At 36.8% G+C, this 18,698-nt stretch overlaps 1 protein-coding gene across 4 annotated transcripts in view; it reads right to left on the reverse strand.

Moving 5' to 3' along the window:
* Positions 1–18,698, reverse strand: part of LOC145680825 (putative protein-lysine deacylase ABHD14B) — a 54,332-nt gene that overhangs the window by 24,156 nt on the left and 11,478 nt on the right. For 3 of the 4 annotated variants that reach the window (XM_081751916.1, XM_081751918.1, XM_081751917.1), the window contains exon 2: positions 6,886–7,046. The exons of the other annotated variant lie outside the window; for it this stretch is intronic. In XM_081751916.1, the coding sequence (XP_081608042.1) occupies positions 6,886–7,017 (132 nt within the window). In that variant the 5' untranslated portion in view covers positions 7,018–7,046. The remainder of the gene's footprint in view (positions 1–6,885; positions 7,047–18,698) is intronic. 4 annotated transcript variants of the gene reach the window in all.

The following is an 18,698-nucleotide window of genomic DNA, read 5'->3' on the forward strand; positions in this document are numbered from 1 at the left end:
TGCCAAAGGAGTGGTCGAGTGCTTCCAGCAACATAGAACGCGCCAAATTGAGTGTGAAAGTTGGAGGCGTAACAAGATAGTAGGCATAGACGAACTTGACTGGACTTGATTTTGAGTTTAACGTCCCGTTCAGCAGCAAGGCTATATGAGACGTGGACCTACTGATTAACGTGGAATCCGAACCACATGAGCTCCCGCCGGGAATCGAACCCGGGCATCCCACGCCAAAGGCGCGTACGCTAACCGCTTAGCCACGAAGGAGCTCATAGGCGAACTAAATTCATGTAGTAGCGACTGTGTATAGTGAGCACGCATAAGGTCACATAGTCTTTCCTCAGAACCGTGCAATACATTATACAAGTTGCAAAAGAAGCGTACTGATTAGATAATGATGCATACGTGTTTCAATCATATTATGGATAGCTGTAGTATATAGACGCATCCGCATCAAATGGGCTGCCATTGTGGAAAACACGACAACCGCATCGTAGATTACAAATAACAACGCATTGGAAGTGTCAGCTAAGACTATGAGCAACCATTTGCTACATGTAGGAATTCAATCACAAGTGCTGTTCGCAAGACTTTTCTTCATATCTTTCCCATGTAACCCATCTCGAATGGTGTCGTACAAGAAGTAGTTGGAGTGACGAATGGCTTGTCATTGTGTTTAGTGATGACAGTCGGTTATGCTTCACCGTTCCGCTTAGTCGTTTTCGGGTGTGGGGAAGATATGGTTCAATACATACGGCAGCAACACACAGAATCAATGGCAGGCACCATGGTGTGGGATGCCAGAGCCTACAATGATCTCTGATGTTCATACAGGAAACAGTGACTAGTGCAGCGTATACTTAAATCACCATCCAAGCCGTTCTATTGCCCTTCCTGCGGCAAAACCTTCACTACTGCCGGATCAGGCAGAACAAGGGTGGAGAGCCATTTCCCAAAATGGCATCCATCAACTCCACGACCGTTTCGATGCACGAGTTCAGATCTATAATGATGCTAAAAGAGAGTACCACCGTACTGGCATGGCCTTTCGACAGTCCCTGTACATTGTTAATACACAATCTATAGTATTTATGTATAAAACTTCATTGCCGTGTAACCATGACTTCTGGGTCAAGAGAGAGAGAAAAAGAATAGCTTTTTTGAAGAAAGAAAAAGAAAAGTTTTTTTCACGTGTGTTTGCGTAAGGAATTTTGTAATTTTTTGTCTTAACAAAGAAATAAGAATATGCCATTTTTATTTTCCCATTTTACCACGAAAAAGCATTTAATTATTGCATTCTGAAGAAAGAAAGAAAGCAAAAACTGAAACTCAATAATCAAGAATAACTGATCATTCGATGAGAAAGAAAAGGGGCAAGTTGGTGGCCGGGATGGGTTTCCTAGTTCGAACGAATTGTTTGTAGAGCTATTAGAATAATGTTCTACAACAGAAATGTCTTATTGAAAATTTAAAATTGTTGGCAATAACGGTTCTGAAAATGTAGTAGATAATATGCATAAAATAATAGTAGATAATTTAGACTTTATGCATAAAATGAAATTTCAGCTTTCTTTTGGAGCTAAAGACACTTTTTATGTATGAGGTTACGCGAAACAAGTCCATCTACTTATATACACAGCACTCATTTGAAGCCGCGAGAGAAGATTAAAAACGCTACAAAATTCAAGCTTCCTACTTTAAATATATTGTCACAATACAAAGAAAAAAAGAATAAATTCTGTAAATAATGAACTTTTACTACTGCTAAACTAACATCATACCCGAAATGGCTGTTTATGACTTCAATTATGTAGACTGGATTTTTATGGGGTTCTAATAGAATATCTGAAACTCACAATAAAGTGTTTCTCAAATGGAGAACGAGATTTAAGCGAAATTCTATACCAAAACAAATATGAGTTCGTATCTGTTTCTTGGTTTGAAATAATTTTTACGTATTTGAAGTTGGCCCAACCTTCTCCAAATTAAAAAAAAAAAAAACAAAATCGCGCCAGAAGTTAGTGCCCGAATCTTACAAATCAGTGCTGGCCTCATTGAGAAGTTTGGGTACAGCAAAAGTAGCTGGGCCAAATTTACACTAGCCCAACCACTTTCTCCGAATCCGAAAATTTTCGAATCAGGGATTACTGCCGCATTAGTACTCATTAGTGCTCGATTACCAAAATTAGTGCTGGTCTCGCTGAGAAGTTAAAGCACAACAGAAGTGGGTAGGCCGACTTTACGTTAGCTCAACCACTTTCTCCGATATATACACTATTTTCTCGATTATCAAGTATCACTTTGTTTCAGTTTAAAATTAATTAAAAAGTAAATTTAAATAATTTCTTATTGTGTTTACTTTTGTAGATTTTGTTCCCGATTCAAACAAAACCAAGGATTTCTTCACCTTTCATTTTGACTAATGACTTAAGGGGGGAAAACAATGAACAGAAAATCACAGTGTGAAAGCAACGAAGGGAAACTACGAGGAGGCAAAAGCCATGCAACGCAAGATTCGCTAATATTTTCCTACGTAGAATGTTAAAGGAGAAAACAAGTTAGAAATTTGAGAGCTACCTTCTTCAATCCGTTTTAAAAAAAAAGTTACTATGTCTAATTATTAGTAATTTTACATTTAACCAATTAAAAATATTGAGAGTTTAGCACCGTATTGGGGTGTTTTGAACGCTCCACGTCTACTAGACTGATTAATTTGCTATTTGGGATCTTTAGTACCTTTCCATTTATCTCTTATTTCGTATCTGGAAAGAAATATATCACAATTATTTCTGAATTACTATTCAATTATTACGTCAGGTATTGCTAGGGTGATCCTACATTTCAACAGCTAAAGCTTATTTTAGAATTAATAAATAATTTTACAATACAGTGTCACAAAATAAAAATCTAAAACAAAACAGTTATATATTGAATGTGTAGCTATATTATAGTAACACTTAATTATGGTGTTTTATAGGATAGAACTGCGCCAAAATACTGTTATTTGCTCATTAATTGGGACAACATTTTGTTCTAAAAGCGAACAAAATCCCGATTATTTGGGACGTATGATCATCCTTTGGAAATACCTTGTACCAGTCGAAATATTGTTCATTAACACGTGGTAAAATCAATGTTTTCCCCTTAGATCCATGTAATTCATTGTTGATGTCTTTCAGTGTTACGATGTGAGATGATTGTTACAATGGTCAGAACACAGACTGAAGATGGCATTTTTTTTTTTTTTTTTAAAGGAATGAAAATAATATTATCATGACAATAACAAACTAGTAATAATAAATCAAACAAAACAGTACGAGGATTTAAAAAAAAAAAAAAAAAAGCTGCAAGAAAGAACAAAACGTAGCACTATGATAGATATAATGCTCTATTTTGACATGCTGTCGTAAACAAGGTTACTATATTTTGACATGTTAAAGTCCATCTGGGTAACTCGTTATATGAACATTAAATCTGGACATAACAATGATAAGTCACATCTTTTACTTTTAAGTTTCATTTCAGTTCTAATAACTTGTTGTCCAGTACATGATAATTAAGATGGCATCGGTGATCAGTTTCTTGCTATGTGCTAGAAGCTGCTGTATGACTTTTGAAACACTGCTCTGTACGTTTAGATAGTCCGTGAGAGCCATTACGCGACATGTGCCTCTGATGTTTTTGATGTGTCCCGAATTTTTTTTTTTTTTTTTTTTTCGATTTCTCATACAGTATTTCTTGCTTTAAATTAATTATAATTTGCTTCTGTGTAGTGGTACGGTCCACTTTTATATTTTTTTCTTCCAGATTAATGAGGTCGTAATAATAGGCGATATGTCATCAGGAAAAAAGCACAAAGGAAAGTTTTAAGAAGGATGGAAAAGGCGATTGTTGTAAAAGTAGTGTACTTTACTGTCTTGCTAAGAAATCTGATGTGTCCAAAGCTATTAGAGTAACCACTTTCGTTAACAAGGTGTTCCGAAAGAACAAGAAAGAACATTCAAAAGAACATACGTGGTCTTTTAAAAGTAATGACCGAGAAGAAAATCCATACAAACCGAACAAAAATGAGTTGTCTGTGAGTACCGGAATTGAAAGTATAATTGAAGGAATGCCGCATGAAAATTTAATTCCTACTCTGAAATCCATTTTGTAAGTCTTCAATAATAAAGAAACTCTATCGAATTTGACAAAATCCATTTACAGACTTGTGCTATCCTGTTCGTACTTACTTGCGCAGGAAAATATGTGGCAACACTGTGCCACATTTGACCTGCACTGCACTTAAACTCTTGCACTTTTACTTTAATATCGTAAAAAGCAGTAGTAGAAATTCACAAACGCTTAGATAAGTCCTGAAGAGTTTGGTAAGCGAACTAATTCAGATGTGGCTTTTGATGATATAATATTTTCTTACATATTCACAAAGTTCAGGCTCACTCCCTATTATTTAAGTCAAACTTAATTGTTAACGAAGTGGGACGAAAAACTGTATAGTGTGGAAAGTTAAAATTTTAAGTATTAGTTTGTGGATATTTAAGACAAGCCTAAAGCAGTGGAAAATCTATTCAATTCATCACGCTATTCACAAGTAGAAGATTAGATCTGCTTTTCACTCTCAAAGTGATAATCTTATACGAGTGTAACTTTTATTACTGATAATATCGAGGTATTTGTAGATATTTTTATTACTAGAAGAAACTCTTTTTTAAATGCTTCTAAACTATAATGATAGATGTCACGTGATATGATAGTTTGTTCTACGTATTTTAAGAAGAAAGCTGCTGAGAAATATGGAGTTTCCACTGAAATTTTTGGCAATTAGTATAGCATAGAGACATATCAAGCTTAGTCCAAGTGAATATTTGTTATTATGAGTCAGTTAAGTTCCTTAAAGCTGTTGCTGGGAGATATTGTTTGGGTCGTTCATTAAATATATATATATATATATATATATATATATATATATATATATATATATATATATATATAATAGAATTACGTATTTATGAATAAAATAAGATCAATCAATTATAGAATTTGTAGATCTTAATATACTGCATAGGATGACATGCAGATCATGGAAAAACTTATCACTTTAGAACTTTATTCATAATCTCTCGGTTACAGTGGGACAGCTTGCTAGCCTAATACCTAGTAAAAATTTTGCACAGTACAAGTTATGAAGACCACACCGTACACTTCAAAACATTTAGATACCAGTAAGAAAAAAGTTATATAGCAAGTATCTTTACGTATCTCAGAAGTACACAAACAAAAGTTTTCACTGATTGGAATGTAAAACTACATTAAAAAACACACAAATACAACCACCAAAGCATGCATGAGAAGACTGAAGGTTGATCTGTCTACATGTGCCCGATTTCAAACCTTTAACCACGCTCATACAATCGACCAATCCGAGTGATTCAAACAGTAAGAAAAAGTCGAAGGCCTCTAGTATCACGCCAAGTTGATGTGTGTGATGTATGCATCATGCCTCCAAAAGGAACATGTTTTTGGAAAACTACGTCGTAGCACTTTTCCCGCAAGTTTTCCTTGACACAGATTTAAAAACAGTGCAGGGAAAATAGACGTGCAATGGGGTCCACGATTATCAAGAACAAAATTAATCGACATAAACTCCAGGACGTTCCCGCACTTCGTTCACTCAGTAAAGAGAGTAGAAAGCAACAGTGTACTGTGGTGTGTATCGACTCCATTTGTAGCACAGAAGTCGCGCCAAATGGTTCTGCAGGAAAACTCTTCTACACAACGTGTGGTGGCAAGATAAGTGCACGTTGCACAGTTAACTGTGAACCGCAACCTACATATTAAATTAAAGCTCCTGATGGTGCTTAGAAGTCGGGGACACGTCCTTACTGAGTCCCATCGGAGGGAGAGAAAGACTCACTGTAGGTGGTGGCTCTACGAGCGCTATCTATCCGGAGAAAACTGGAAGTTTGTTGCCACACTCGATGAAGAAATGCCACACTCGCATAGAAAAATGAAATGAAATCTTTGAGTTTTACACCCTACGGTTTTGCCGGTTAGGCTAAAGGAGACGGTGATGATGAGAAATGAGTAAAATGGCGGAATGAAGAAAGTGGGAGGAAACGGAAAAAACCGAGGAAACCCACGCACACAGTGCTTTGGAAACCCACCACGACCCTCGATGAAGCATAGAGTTATCTATCAGATTGTGGCAACATTCAAGTCGTAACGTACACCCCACGAGACGAAAATAAATAAATAAATAAATAAAAATAAAAAATAAAATAAATAAATAAATAAATAAAAACTCCTAACTTCATCTGTCAGTGCAGAACAAGTTTCTCGACCGGGTTTCTAATTGTTAACAAGTTAACAATTCAACAGGTCCCTAAAAGCTGAAAATCAACTGCGCATTTTACCAGCAACATATTATACCGCCCCATTTGTATGGAAATGCAATACATCAAGTTCATGTGCATGGGTGGAGCCTTATCATATATATCCCGTTCTACACGGGAATTTCTGCTACAGATGGCGTCAGACCCTGGTGGCCAGGGTATTTCCTTCCCGGACATACCAGTGAAATCATCTGATGCCAGTCCCATGGATTTTTGTGAGTTTGGCCTATTGAAAAGAGAACTTGCATCGCGTTGTGTCATCAATGTCTTTGGCCCCTGGAAACCCTGCTAAGGGTGGCTCAAGATTTTTGTTTCTGTAGTTCAACGAAGCCTCCTACAATGGAAGTTACGGTGCCGGGCTATTGTCAAGATACATGGTGCTCACATCGATGGTAGTTAATAGTGGTCTTGTGGTTTTTTCCTAAGGTAGGTAAGGCGTCGAAATCGCACACATATAGACGAATCAATTTTCTGTACTATGCATAAATACTGTACTTGCCTTTACATTATCTCGTTGGTTTACATGAACCCCACTCAAAAACATCCATATCAGCAGACATGAAATTACAACCGCTAGTATTTTAAATCTGTTGCTTTTGGCTAACAACATAGGCACCATCTTTTCCTGCATCTCACTTTACCTTGTCACCATATTGAACTCTGAAATAAGAAGCAAGGAGTGCTACTTCGCAACATTCCCATAAGCAAACATAAATCAACTTGTTCTAACGAAATCACAAAGCACATACCACTTCACAAGACACATACAGGAAAAGTTTAGTTGCAAGTGAAATGAAGTAAACATTAACCCATAAAAGTTTAAACATCAATTATGAGGTATAAAGCTTTACTTTTTATTTATTATTAAGCATAGACATGGGAAATCTTATAGAATATTTCTGCTCCATCCGTCTTTATGTCGACAGGTATCAGAACAAAACCAGGAAGAGCTAGAGAAGAATGTTACTTGGTATGAATTCAGAGTCCCACCAAAAATAGGCTTCATCTCAGCTTTTACCCTTCTATCACTTCTGGTTTCAATATTAGATTAGTTTCAAAACATCGTAATTTCAGAATGTGACTGAAAACTCATTAAATACCCTTCACTTACATTAACTCGCTTTACGTTTAGAAATATTAATATTAATTACAATACCGTCAAAATATGTATACACAATTTAGTAGATACTATATGAATATTGTTTTCGAAGTCGAATTGCATTATCATTACAATATGTAGTATGGTGTTTCCTTAATAGATGTCGGTACTCTAAATGATCGTAACATGTAACTACAACAGCTCCTACACACATGACAGTTACATGTCTGTATGACAAGTTTGTGACGTATGGTACCATTTGTGATGTACAAAAGGGAAGATGTGGAAGGCCTCATGCAGCTACAAGTCCTCCGTTTTCGGACATGGTAACACTTTCAGTAACTGTACAGGAACGGAAAACTGGTATTGTGCTTTACTTTAATACGTGTTAAGCATGTATAGTATAATTAAGTACAATACTAACACATAATGTGGAGTTTTCTTTGGTTAGTGTGCGTATACACTTTTCTGACGGACTTCGTATTACTCATTCCTTTTAATAGTGTAAGACTGAAAATCATATCTGACATGAAGTGCCATAAAAACCTAACATCAAATTTTTCGGTCCCTTTATCGACACAATAATCACGTTTTACAGCATTGTATAGGTTGTATTTCGAATAACCTGAATAAATAAACAAATATATATATATATATATATATATATATATATATATATATATATATATATATAAACATAATTGCTTCACACCTACCTCAACAGAGCATCTCTATCTTTAAGACTTTTAATATAAGGTTTTCTATAATATTTTGAGCGTAGTTCCTCTTTTTATGAACTATATAAGCGTTAATAATAAGAGTGAAAACCGATAAATCTTCACGACTGCGTGGAACGGTGAAGTCATAGGAAATAAACAAACACGACAAAACTACTATATTTAATAATTATCTATACAAAAACTCAAATGTGAATGAGTTGTGCATTGAACCTGTGCATGTTAATTAAGTATTTCACACTCAAGATACCATTGATATACTTGCCTTATTAATTCTTGGGGCACTAGACGCGTGAGTGAATTTGCATTTTAACGATGAATTTAAGCCAGTTTCACACCGATTATAATATACATATCTTTTATATCATTTTCGAACATAAGATGATGACATAACACCTAAAAACACTTTAAATAATAATAATAAAAGAAAGAAAAGTATATGAGAAAAAAGCTTTTGTTTTTCTTGTATACTTCTATTCTGAAGTTTCCTGTTAGATATATTAACCGCAATTCAGCTGCGTTATTATTATTGCCTAACAAATTTAAGTATGATCAACTATTGTCCAGATTTGAGATTAGTAGGTTAACATTATATTTTGTGAGAAATGGCTAATTGCTATAAAACCTGTAGTCACTGCAATAAATTTCATACCTAATACGTTAATTTCCTTTTATAGTTCAACATCAACCTACATTTAAAATGAATATCTTTTAAGACGTAAATTTGTTCTACATATGCTAATACGAGAATTGGCGCATGAATATTTATTTATCACTTTTATAAGGTTAGTGTATAACAAACATACGTACTAAAATTTTGGAACAGAGCATTTTGATGAAAACAGTTTTACAGAGTTAGAGTACGTTTGCTTTTACTTGGCACGCTTCCCGCCTACAAGGTGGATCTGTCTGCAACACGTTCTTGCCACGCCACGGTTAAGTTGAGAGTTATAATACGCTAGGAAACATAGTAAAACGCTACACCACTCACAAATCACTGTATCACACTTGTTGACGTGTGGCAACTAAGCACTCCAAATACCCGCCAAATACCAATGACCTCATTTGATGCACTGGCTGACAACTAACGTCGACTACACGACAAAGCCAATAAGACATCTATTGGGCTAAAACGTTCACGTGAGTGCTAGCAGAAAATACTTCAAAGGCCAACCAAGTACACTGGCGGCAAGTGTGCCAAGATAAAACAAACGTACTCCAACGGATGGAGAAAACAGTCGATTTTTAACACCTCTACAGGTGCGAATTCAATGTTACACATACATTGAAAAAGTGTATGACTGGACCGCGACTCGAACCCAGGGTTTTCGGCATACCATCCAATGCGTTACCCAGCAAGCTACCCAGTCCACTCCCTGTGAAAGAACAACGACTGCAAGAATGAGAGAGTGTATGGCTGTTCTGGGAACAAACCAGGTAGTGTAGTAGTTAACGCATCGGCATCGTATGTCGATCTCAGTCCAGTCATGCACCTTTCCTCTGTGTAACATTGAATTGGAAGCTAAAGAGGAGTAAGTTAATGTTAAAAATTAGTTGTTAATATGATACAACCGTCAGAGGTGTTCTGAATGTTGACACTGAATTGTCCAAGCAAAACACGTAGTTGTAGTACAAGCCGTGTGACCTGAATGGAAAAACGACGACTTTAAGAATGATAAAGTATACGGCCGCTCATGGAACGGACTGCGTAGCACGTAAGATAACAAATTCGAGTTCCGGTCCAGTCAAGCACTCCTTCTCTCTTTGTGTTTTTACAGTTCCTTTATTTAAACATCGCACTGAATAACCGTTACCTATTATAAAGGTATGCATACAACAAATTTCAAGTAATTGAAAATTTTAAGAGTAATCATGAAAACGAAGAAAATAAAATAAATATATGAGTCCATTTAGAAACTTCTACTTCGTCAAATATGCAATATCAGTAACTTTGACACAATTATTATCTTGATACAAAAATTATTATAAGTAGATTAATACACGATGCTAAGTACCTATGCCATCTTTGTGCTTTAGCCCATTGATTTATATGGAATTTTATTGTTTTTTATTTTACTGATTTCTTCTTCAAGTCTAATTAAATATCACTGACATTTTCAAAATTTATTTGCATAATGTTAATTGCAATTTAATATTATTCAAATTAAATTTCACATGTTTTTTATTTTTTTTATTTAACAAATGACATTTAAATACATTTGAAGAATTCAGTAAAATCAAACCATTAAAATTCCAGTTCATTAAAAAAAAAAGAGAAACATAATTCTCCAGATACATCAATGGGTTATAAAAAAATAAATTATTATTATTAATAATAATAATAATAATAATAATAATAATAATAATAATAATAATAATAATAATTATTATTATTATTATTATTATTATTATTATTATTATTATTATTATTATTATTATTATTATTATTATTATTATTATTATTATTATTATTATTATTATTATTATTACCTTAAGACGGGTTACTTTGCACCAGATGTAAGGAACTGAACAGAAAATCGCATGTAACTTAGAACACTGCTTTTCGAACATATAATAGTTAGATATACATTGCGTTCCACGAATAACACTAAGGCCCGTGTCCTGAAGAAACCAAGGCAGATAAAAACATGAAACCTTTTGTAACCTTCAAGGGACATAAAAGACAACATTATGCTGATAAGGAGAATCACTCATGAGGGAGTTTAAGGAAAGTTACGGGGGTAACTTCAAAATTTTAAATAGCAACCCCCATCGTGTGGTACCTCGTTCGAAAGGTAATCACATGTAGAGACCAATTTTGGAAACGGCATGTCCCTAGCCAACATAGCGGCCATCCGTAAAGTACTGATGAAGTGTGTTCCATGTATAACACTAAGGCCCGTCTCCTAAAGAAACCAAGGCAGATAGAAACATGAAACCTTTAGTAACCTTCAAGGGCAAAAAGACAACACTATGCTGATAAGGAGAATCCCCCATGAGGAGGACCCAAGGGGGTTACGGGGGTAAATCCAAAATTTTAAATAGCAACCTTCATTGTGTGGTACCTCGTTTGAAAGGTAATCACATGCAAATTGAACTGAAAGGATAGGAAAGAGAAATGAAGTGAAATGAAATCTTTAGTTTTACGTCCCACAGTTATGCCGGTTAGGCTAAAGGAGACGGTGATGATGAGAAATGAATGAAATGGTGGAATGAAGAAAGTGGGAGGAAACGAGAAAACCCCGAAAAACCCACGAGCACGGTGTTTGTCCACCACAAAGTCCACACGGCGCGAGCTGGGATCGAACCAGGGACCCCAAGCACCGGAGGTGAACGCTCTACCACTGAGCCACCGCGCCCCCTAGGATAGGAAAGAGAGTACCATAATATTAACGGAGAAATGAACCCTCCGAGGCTCAAACCCCGGACCGCACATAAACTGAACGCACGCGTTACCACTGCGCAACTGTCGAACTGCTACTCTTTCGGCGAGGAGATGTATTTCACGAGGACGAGTTGCCCGTGATGCCTCTTTGGTGCTGGACACACGTACTTCAGCAAAGTAACTCTGTTTACTCGTGCACTACTATCAGATGTGATTTTCCGACCAACAGTGTGCTACATTACAACTCGTAGCAGTATAGGTCTGAAGGCCGTACACGTGTGTTTGTGGTGGTGCGTTTGACCATCCTACATTGCAGACTTACTGTGGTCTCTTGAACAGACAATTGAAATTGTGTTACTCTTTGGAGCTACGAATCGTTCTTACAGGCAACTGCACGGTTGTTGAATGAACAAAACGTGCGCAACCCGATTAGTGTTTCTTCTGCACGCCATTTATTATTCGAATTCTTTACGACGTACAGAGTGACCAATATCCCAAAGCGTCTAAACCCTAGTGTTGCTACGAAGAGAACACAGATACGAGTGTTGGCGAAGCTGACTGTGCATCGTCAACAGTCCATAACAACGGTGGCTCAATCGTGCGGTGTGCCACGCACAATGACACACAGAATATTTTTTAAAAAAAAAACATATCTTCCATCCATACAAACTACGTATGGTCCAGGAGTTAAGTGAACATGATTCCGGTATGCATTTCGAGTTTTGTGAGCAGATATGTGAGTCATTAGCGCATGGAACCATTGTGATGACCAACGCGTGTTTCAGCGATGACAGTACGTTTTACTTGAATGGCAAGGTCAACAGACATAACTGCCGATACTAGTGTGACACTCACAGTCGCTAAATGTCTGGGCGGGTATCTCCGGTAATCACATAATCGGGCCCCTCTTCATCGATGGAATATTAACAGATGAGAATCCTCAAGAATCTGGAGAGATTCGGCCTGTTTTTCAGCATGACGGCTGTGCTATCCATTTTCACCGCCTTGTACGTGACTATTTAGACGGTGTGTCTCCGTGACGATGGATTGGTCGTCGCGGCACCATTGAATAGCCAGCACGTTCAACAGATCTTGCTTCACCCGACTTTTTCTCTGGGGCTACTTAAAGACTGGCGTTCCGCACACAGCACAACAGCATTGCGGAGTTGCGCCAATGCATAGGTGATGCCTGTCATTCCATGCCGGTAATGACTTTTATCTGCGTTCGAGAGGAGTTCATACAACGTATACATTACTCCCAGGAGGTGGGCGATGCACACTTCGAGTATCTCTTACATTAATATAGTATGTCTCAAACGGTACCATGTTTCTCTTTGCTTACAGCTTTGCAATGTTTCTTTGATCGTACTTTACGGATGGCCACCATGTTGGGTAGGGACACGCTAGCGACATGCAGTTTCCAGAACTGGCTTCTACATGTGATTAACTTTGAAACGAGGTACACACTATGGGGGTTGCTATTTAAAATTTTGGAGTTATCCCACGTAACCCCCTTTGGCCCCTGATTCTCCTTATCAGTGTAAAGTTATCTTTTATGTCCCTTGAAGCTTACAAAAGGTTTCATGTTTCTATCTGCCTTGGTTTCTTCAGGTGGCGGGCCTTAAGGTTATGCGTGGAACACATTTCGACAGTTACTTTACGGATGGCTGCCATGTTAGCTAGGGACACGCTAGCGACATAGTTTCCAGAAGTGGTCTGTATACGTCATTACCTTTCAAACAAGGTACCACACGATGCGGGTTGCTATTTAAAATTTTGGAGTTACCCTCCGTAACCCCCTTGGGCCCCCCTCATGGAGGATTCTCCTTATCAGCATAATGTTGTCTTTTATATCTGCCTAAAGTTACCAAAGGTTTCATGTTTCTATCTGCCTTGATTTCTTCAGGAGACGGGCCTTAGTGTTATGCATGGAACACACTCTGACAGTACTTTACAAATGGTCGCTATGGTGGCTAGGGACACGCTAGCGACATGCAGTTTCCAGAATTGGTCTCTACATGTGATTACCTTTCACACGAGGTACCATACGATGGGGGGTTGCTATTTAAATTTTGGAGTTACCCCCTGTGACCCTCCTTGAGCTCCGGAGCTCCCTCGTGGCTAAGCGGTTAGCGTACGCGCCTTTGGCGTGGGAGACCCGGGTTCGATTCCCGGCGGGAGCTCATGTGGTTCGGATTCCACGTTAATCAGTAGGTCCACGTCTCATATAGCCTCGCTGCTGAACGGGACGCTAATCTAAAATCAACTCAACCTCCTTGAGCTCCCTCATGAGCGATTCTCCTTATCAGCATAATGTTGTCTTTTATATCCCTTGAAGGCTACAAAAGGTTTCATGTTTTTATCTGTCTTGGTTTCTTAAGGAGGCGGGCCTTAGTATTATTCGTGGAACGCACTGTATAAGGAAAAGATTCGTGCAAGTGCATTAGTAAACATCCAGTATGACTACAGTTATTGAAATATAAATAGTAACCCCATACTCTGGACCACATACAAAAAAGTATGTTCAACATCGAACATAATGTTTCTGTGCAATGTTTTCTCTCCAGTATTTATACATTTCACTTTCCACACAAAACTGCATGCAGAGTACAAATATTGATATTAGAATGATGGTACTGGTATCAGTACTTAGTATGAATTATCGAAATTTGTAAAGAAGATTATGATTTTCTGGTAGCGGCACAGGAATCACATTCTGATAGTTTAGCATATGTCCAATAAAAATGCCAACTTTATGTAAAATAATATCATCCTAATCGTAATCAGTGGAAGATTTACAGGGTTTGGGACTTTCAGGCTGAAGCCCACACAAATTGCAGGATTTCTTTAAAAAAAAAAATCTACTGTTAGTCATTCCTATGCGTATAAGCTTCAAGCTTCCCCTCCCTCAAACTAATTTTCTGGATCCGCCACTGTTCGTAATTTATTTTCCCACAAGAAATCCATTCCAGGATTTATCTAAATAGGAAATTTACCTAAAATTAGAAGGTAGGAGGTGCCAGTAGTAATAATTTCATATCTAAGGGGTTATTTTGGACCTGTGCAAAGTAACCACGATTAGAGGCTGAGACCGCCCTTTCTCAGTTTTATTTTTTCTACAACTTTTAAAATATTTCACATTTCAATTTCAACTATTGCTTTAAAGTCCCATTATACACAGTAGTATTCTACGAAACTGACTTAACTTTGACGGAAATTCTTGTAAGTGAGATCTTTCAAATTTTGTCGGCGTGTACAACAACACACTGTCCAGGTAATTAGAACTGATGTTAACCGCCAACATTATAGCCAAATTACAGTTAGATGTTCTATCTTACGGTGGCAGTTGCAATTTCCTCTTTGCAATTCATGGTTTTACAAAGAGAGGACTGTGAAACTATATATATATATATACATATTTTGTGCAAAGTTACCCCGTCTTGTGGTGGTGGTGGTACTACTACTACTACTACTATTATTACTATTACTATTACTACTACTACTACTACTACTACTACTACTACTACTACTACTACTACTACTACTACTAATAATAATAATAATAATAATAATAATAATAATAATAATAATAATAATAATAATAATAATGGGACACATGTATTCAACACCGTTAAATAGTTCGAGGGAGTCACCACTTTCCTCATTAAGAGAGAATTTTATTTTCGGAGTGAAGTACAATTTTGGTAATAAGAACTGTATGCTTGATTTTGAGAAATTAATGTTCCACTACCAACACTAGAAAATATTTCGCAAATTTTAGTTCTCAGGAGTTCAAAATTCAGCATTTACAATAATTTATTATTATACAAAGACATTCAAAATAATATATGACTATCCACTATAATTTCTAATAAGTATGCACTGAAAAACAACTTAGTCACACAATATCAAAATAATGTTCAGCATCATTCAATTGTAGTTTCTAGAACGAACAACGGGTGCGCATAAATCATGGACCTACATAGCAGGAAAACATACCCTGAAAGACAATGGAGTTTGAGACACAAGCAAAGGAAAAATGACTCAAGATAACGCTACAAAAAGCAACGAGCGGACTACATGATCTAAAAACTGATGCTCACTTACAAAAGAACATGATTATTGCGACACAAAGACAAGCAGGTGAAGCAAAAAATCACGATTAAAAGAGGAATATACGTCACACATATTACCTTTATTAAAACCCACAGAACTTCACTAAATCACACGAAAATCTTTAAAGAAGTTTTTCCAAACCTACAATTGTGACAGGTGTTGCTAACCGGGTTGTAATACCTTTGCAGCAAATCGTGTATCCTTCAGAAGTTTTTTCTACCAACATGAAAAGCAATCATATGGTAGCGTGGACACGTGGGAATGAGTGTTGCTTACACAAATACTTTCTGGTTACTTTTTGAATGAAATAGCATCCTTTTCGAACACTTACTTTAAGCATAAATCTCATTATCTAAATTTGTGTACTGTTCCTCCACAATCTTTGTATTGAAACCACCTCTAAGAGAGCAATGTCATTACAAAATTCATAAAACATTCAACCAAACTCTAGATTGTATCTGTAAATTATGCCTGACTGGTTTGAAAAAAAAATCTCTACGCAGAAACACTCATCTTTCCACATTCACAATGTGATTTTCTTTCTTGAAACAAGTGAAAGGGCATAAAATACAGAAATCATCTGACATACTTTTGTTAATTAAACGATATAACTAACTTTAAAATGGAAACGTGTTTGTCTCAGTGAGATCATTTCGAAAGTCTGCAAGTACAAACATTTATGAATACGCTGAACTACTGTAGTTTGCTAGTTCACAACCAACATTAAATACAACGTTAATTGTTGTGGCCGACAAATAAGACATAATTGTTTGTTGGCAACAAATTATGACTTGCATTTTATTCAAAGGTAGTTATGGGCTAGTAAATATGTAAATTCAGCATAACCACTGATTTTCGTTCTTGCAGCGACCGAGGATGAAACTTGTAGCGGTTTTCGAAATTATCTCGCTACGATAAATATATTGCCATTACCATGTCTGAAACCATGAAAAACCTGTTCCTCAGAACGGCGATTCTGCAAACCTTGTGTTGTGATAGCAGTGAATTACTGGCTAAAGCGCAGAAGGTATTGAGTGAGGTTCAAAGAAATGATGTACATGTAAAGTTCACGAACTACAGTGAGCGTTTTCCACTTCAAAACTGTAGGATTGTTAGACGTGTGGCCTTGTGAAACACTTATATAACATATACTGCGGGAGAAATTATGTTGATACTGAGAATTGCATTGTTGCAGTCTTGCCAAGCACAGTAAATAGTCTAGAATACCGTGTAATTACTCGCGTAATAGTCGAACTTTTTGTACCAACTTTTTAATGGGAAAATCCAACTGACAGTATTACACGAGGAAAGCTGTCATTTAATTATCGCTATGATCAAAACAATTCCCAATTTCGATACATATAGCAGCATTGCATCAACATAAAATGGACGCTGGAAGTAGTTTGCTTGATCTCTATCGACAGATGGGTCACGATGTTACGTGTCAGTAAGCACGAAACGTTCTTTCGCTCGGATCCGCGCAAGATAAACAATTTCGAAGTGAGTCACATTCACAAACACAAAAATTCCATAGACTGTGACTTTTATGCAGGGAAATTTTTTGGCGAATGTCTTTACTTCAAACTTAAGGTGCGACTATTAATCGAAGGTGACTACTACGCGAGTAAACACGGTACTTATTCATGACAGTAAATTTGTCCTCGTGAACCAACAAATGCTAATGAAACGAGCTTCTTTATAGCATCACCAAAAGAACAATTCAGATCTTCCTTGTTTTCTGGCCACCTCCATGTGTTTTCAATAATTTCAGTGCATATACTTCACTTGCCAAAAATTTCTCATACAAATATTAGTTATTATGCCAAACTACACAATTCTCACACTTTAGAATATCTCATTTGCGGAAAGTGACTTACATAGTCTACTAAACGAAGGAACATTTAAGACTATACTTACCTAAGACTAAAATCTACGGCTAGTCAAATTAAAAAAAAGCGTACGCGCCTTTGGCGTGGGAGACCCGGGTTCGATTCCCGGCGGGAGCTCATGTGGTTCGGATTCCACGTTAATCAGTAGGTCCACGTCTCATATAGCCTCGCTGCTGAACGGGACGCTAATCTAAAATCAACTCAACCTCCTTGAGCTCCCTCATGAGCGATTCTCCTTATCAGCATAATGTTGTCTTTTATATCCCTTGAAGGCTACAAAAGGTTTCATGTTTTTATCTGTCTTGGTTTCTTAAGGAGGCGGGCCTTAGTATTATTCGTGGAACGCACTGTATAAGGAAAAGATTCGTGCAAGTGCATTAGTAAACATCCAGTATGACTACAGTTATTGAAATATAAATAGTAACCCCATACTCTGGACCACATACAAAAAAGTATGTTCAACATCGAACATAATGTTTCTGTGCAATGTTTTCTCTCCAGTATTTATACATTTCACTTTCCACACAAAACTGCATGCAGAGTACAAATATTGATATTAGAATGATGGTACTGGTATCAGTACTTAGTATGAATTATCGAAATTTGTAAAGAAGATTATGATTTTCTGGTAGCGGCACAGGAATCACATTCTGATAGTTTAGCATATGTCCAATAAAAATGCCAACTTTATGTAAAATAATATCATCCTAATCGTAATCAGTGGAAGATTTACAGGGTTTGGGACTTTCAGGCTGAAGCCCACACAAATTGCAGGATTTCTTTTAAAAAAAAAAATCTACTGTTAGTCATTCCTATGCGTATAAGCTTCAAGCTTCCCCTCCCTCAAACTAATTTTCTGGATCCGCCACTGTTCGTAATTTATTTTCCCACAAGAAATCCATTCCAGGATTTATCTAAATAGGAAATTTACCTAAAATTAGAAGGTAGGAGGTGCCAGTAGTAATAATTTCATATCTAAGGGGTTATTTTGGACCTGTGCAAAGTAACCACGATTAGAGGCTGAGACCGCCCTTTCTCAGTTTTATTTTTTCTACAACTTTTAAAATATTTCACATTTCAATTTCA

This window comes from Thermobia domestica, chromosome 3 (assembly GCF_964235325.1).
Source record: "Thermobia domestica chromosome 3, izTheDome1.hap1.1, whole genome shotgun sequence".
Taxonomy (NCBI): domain Eukaryota; kingdom Metazoa; phylum Arthropoda; class Insecta; order Zygentoma; family Lepismatidae; genus Thermobia; species Thermobia domestica.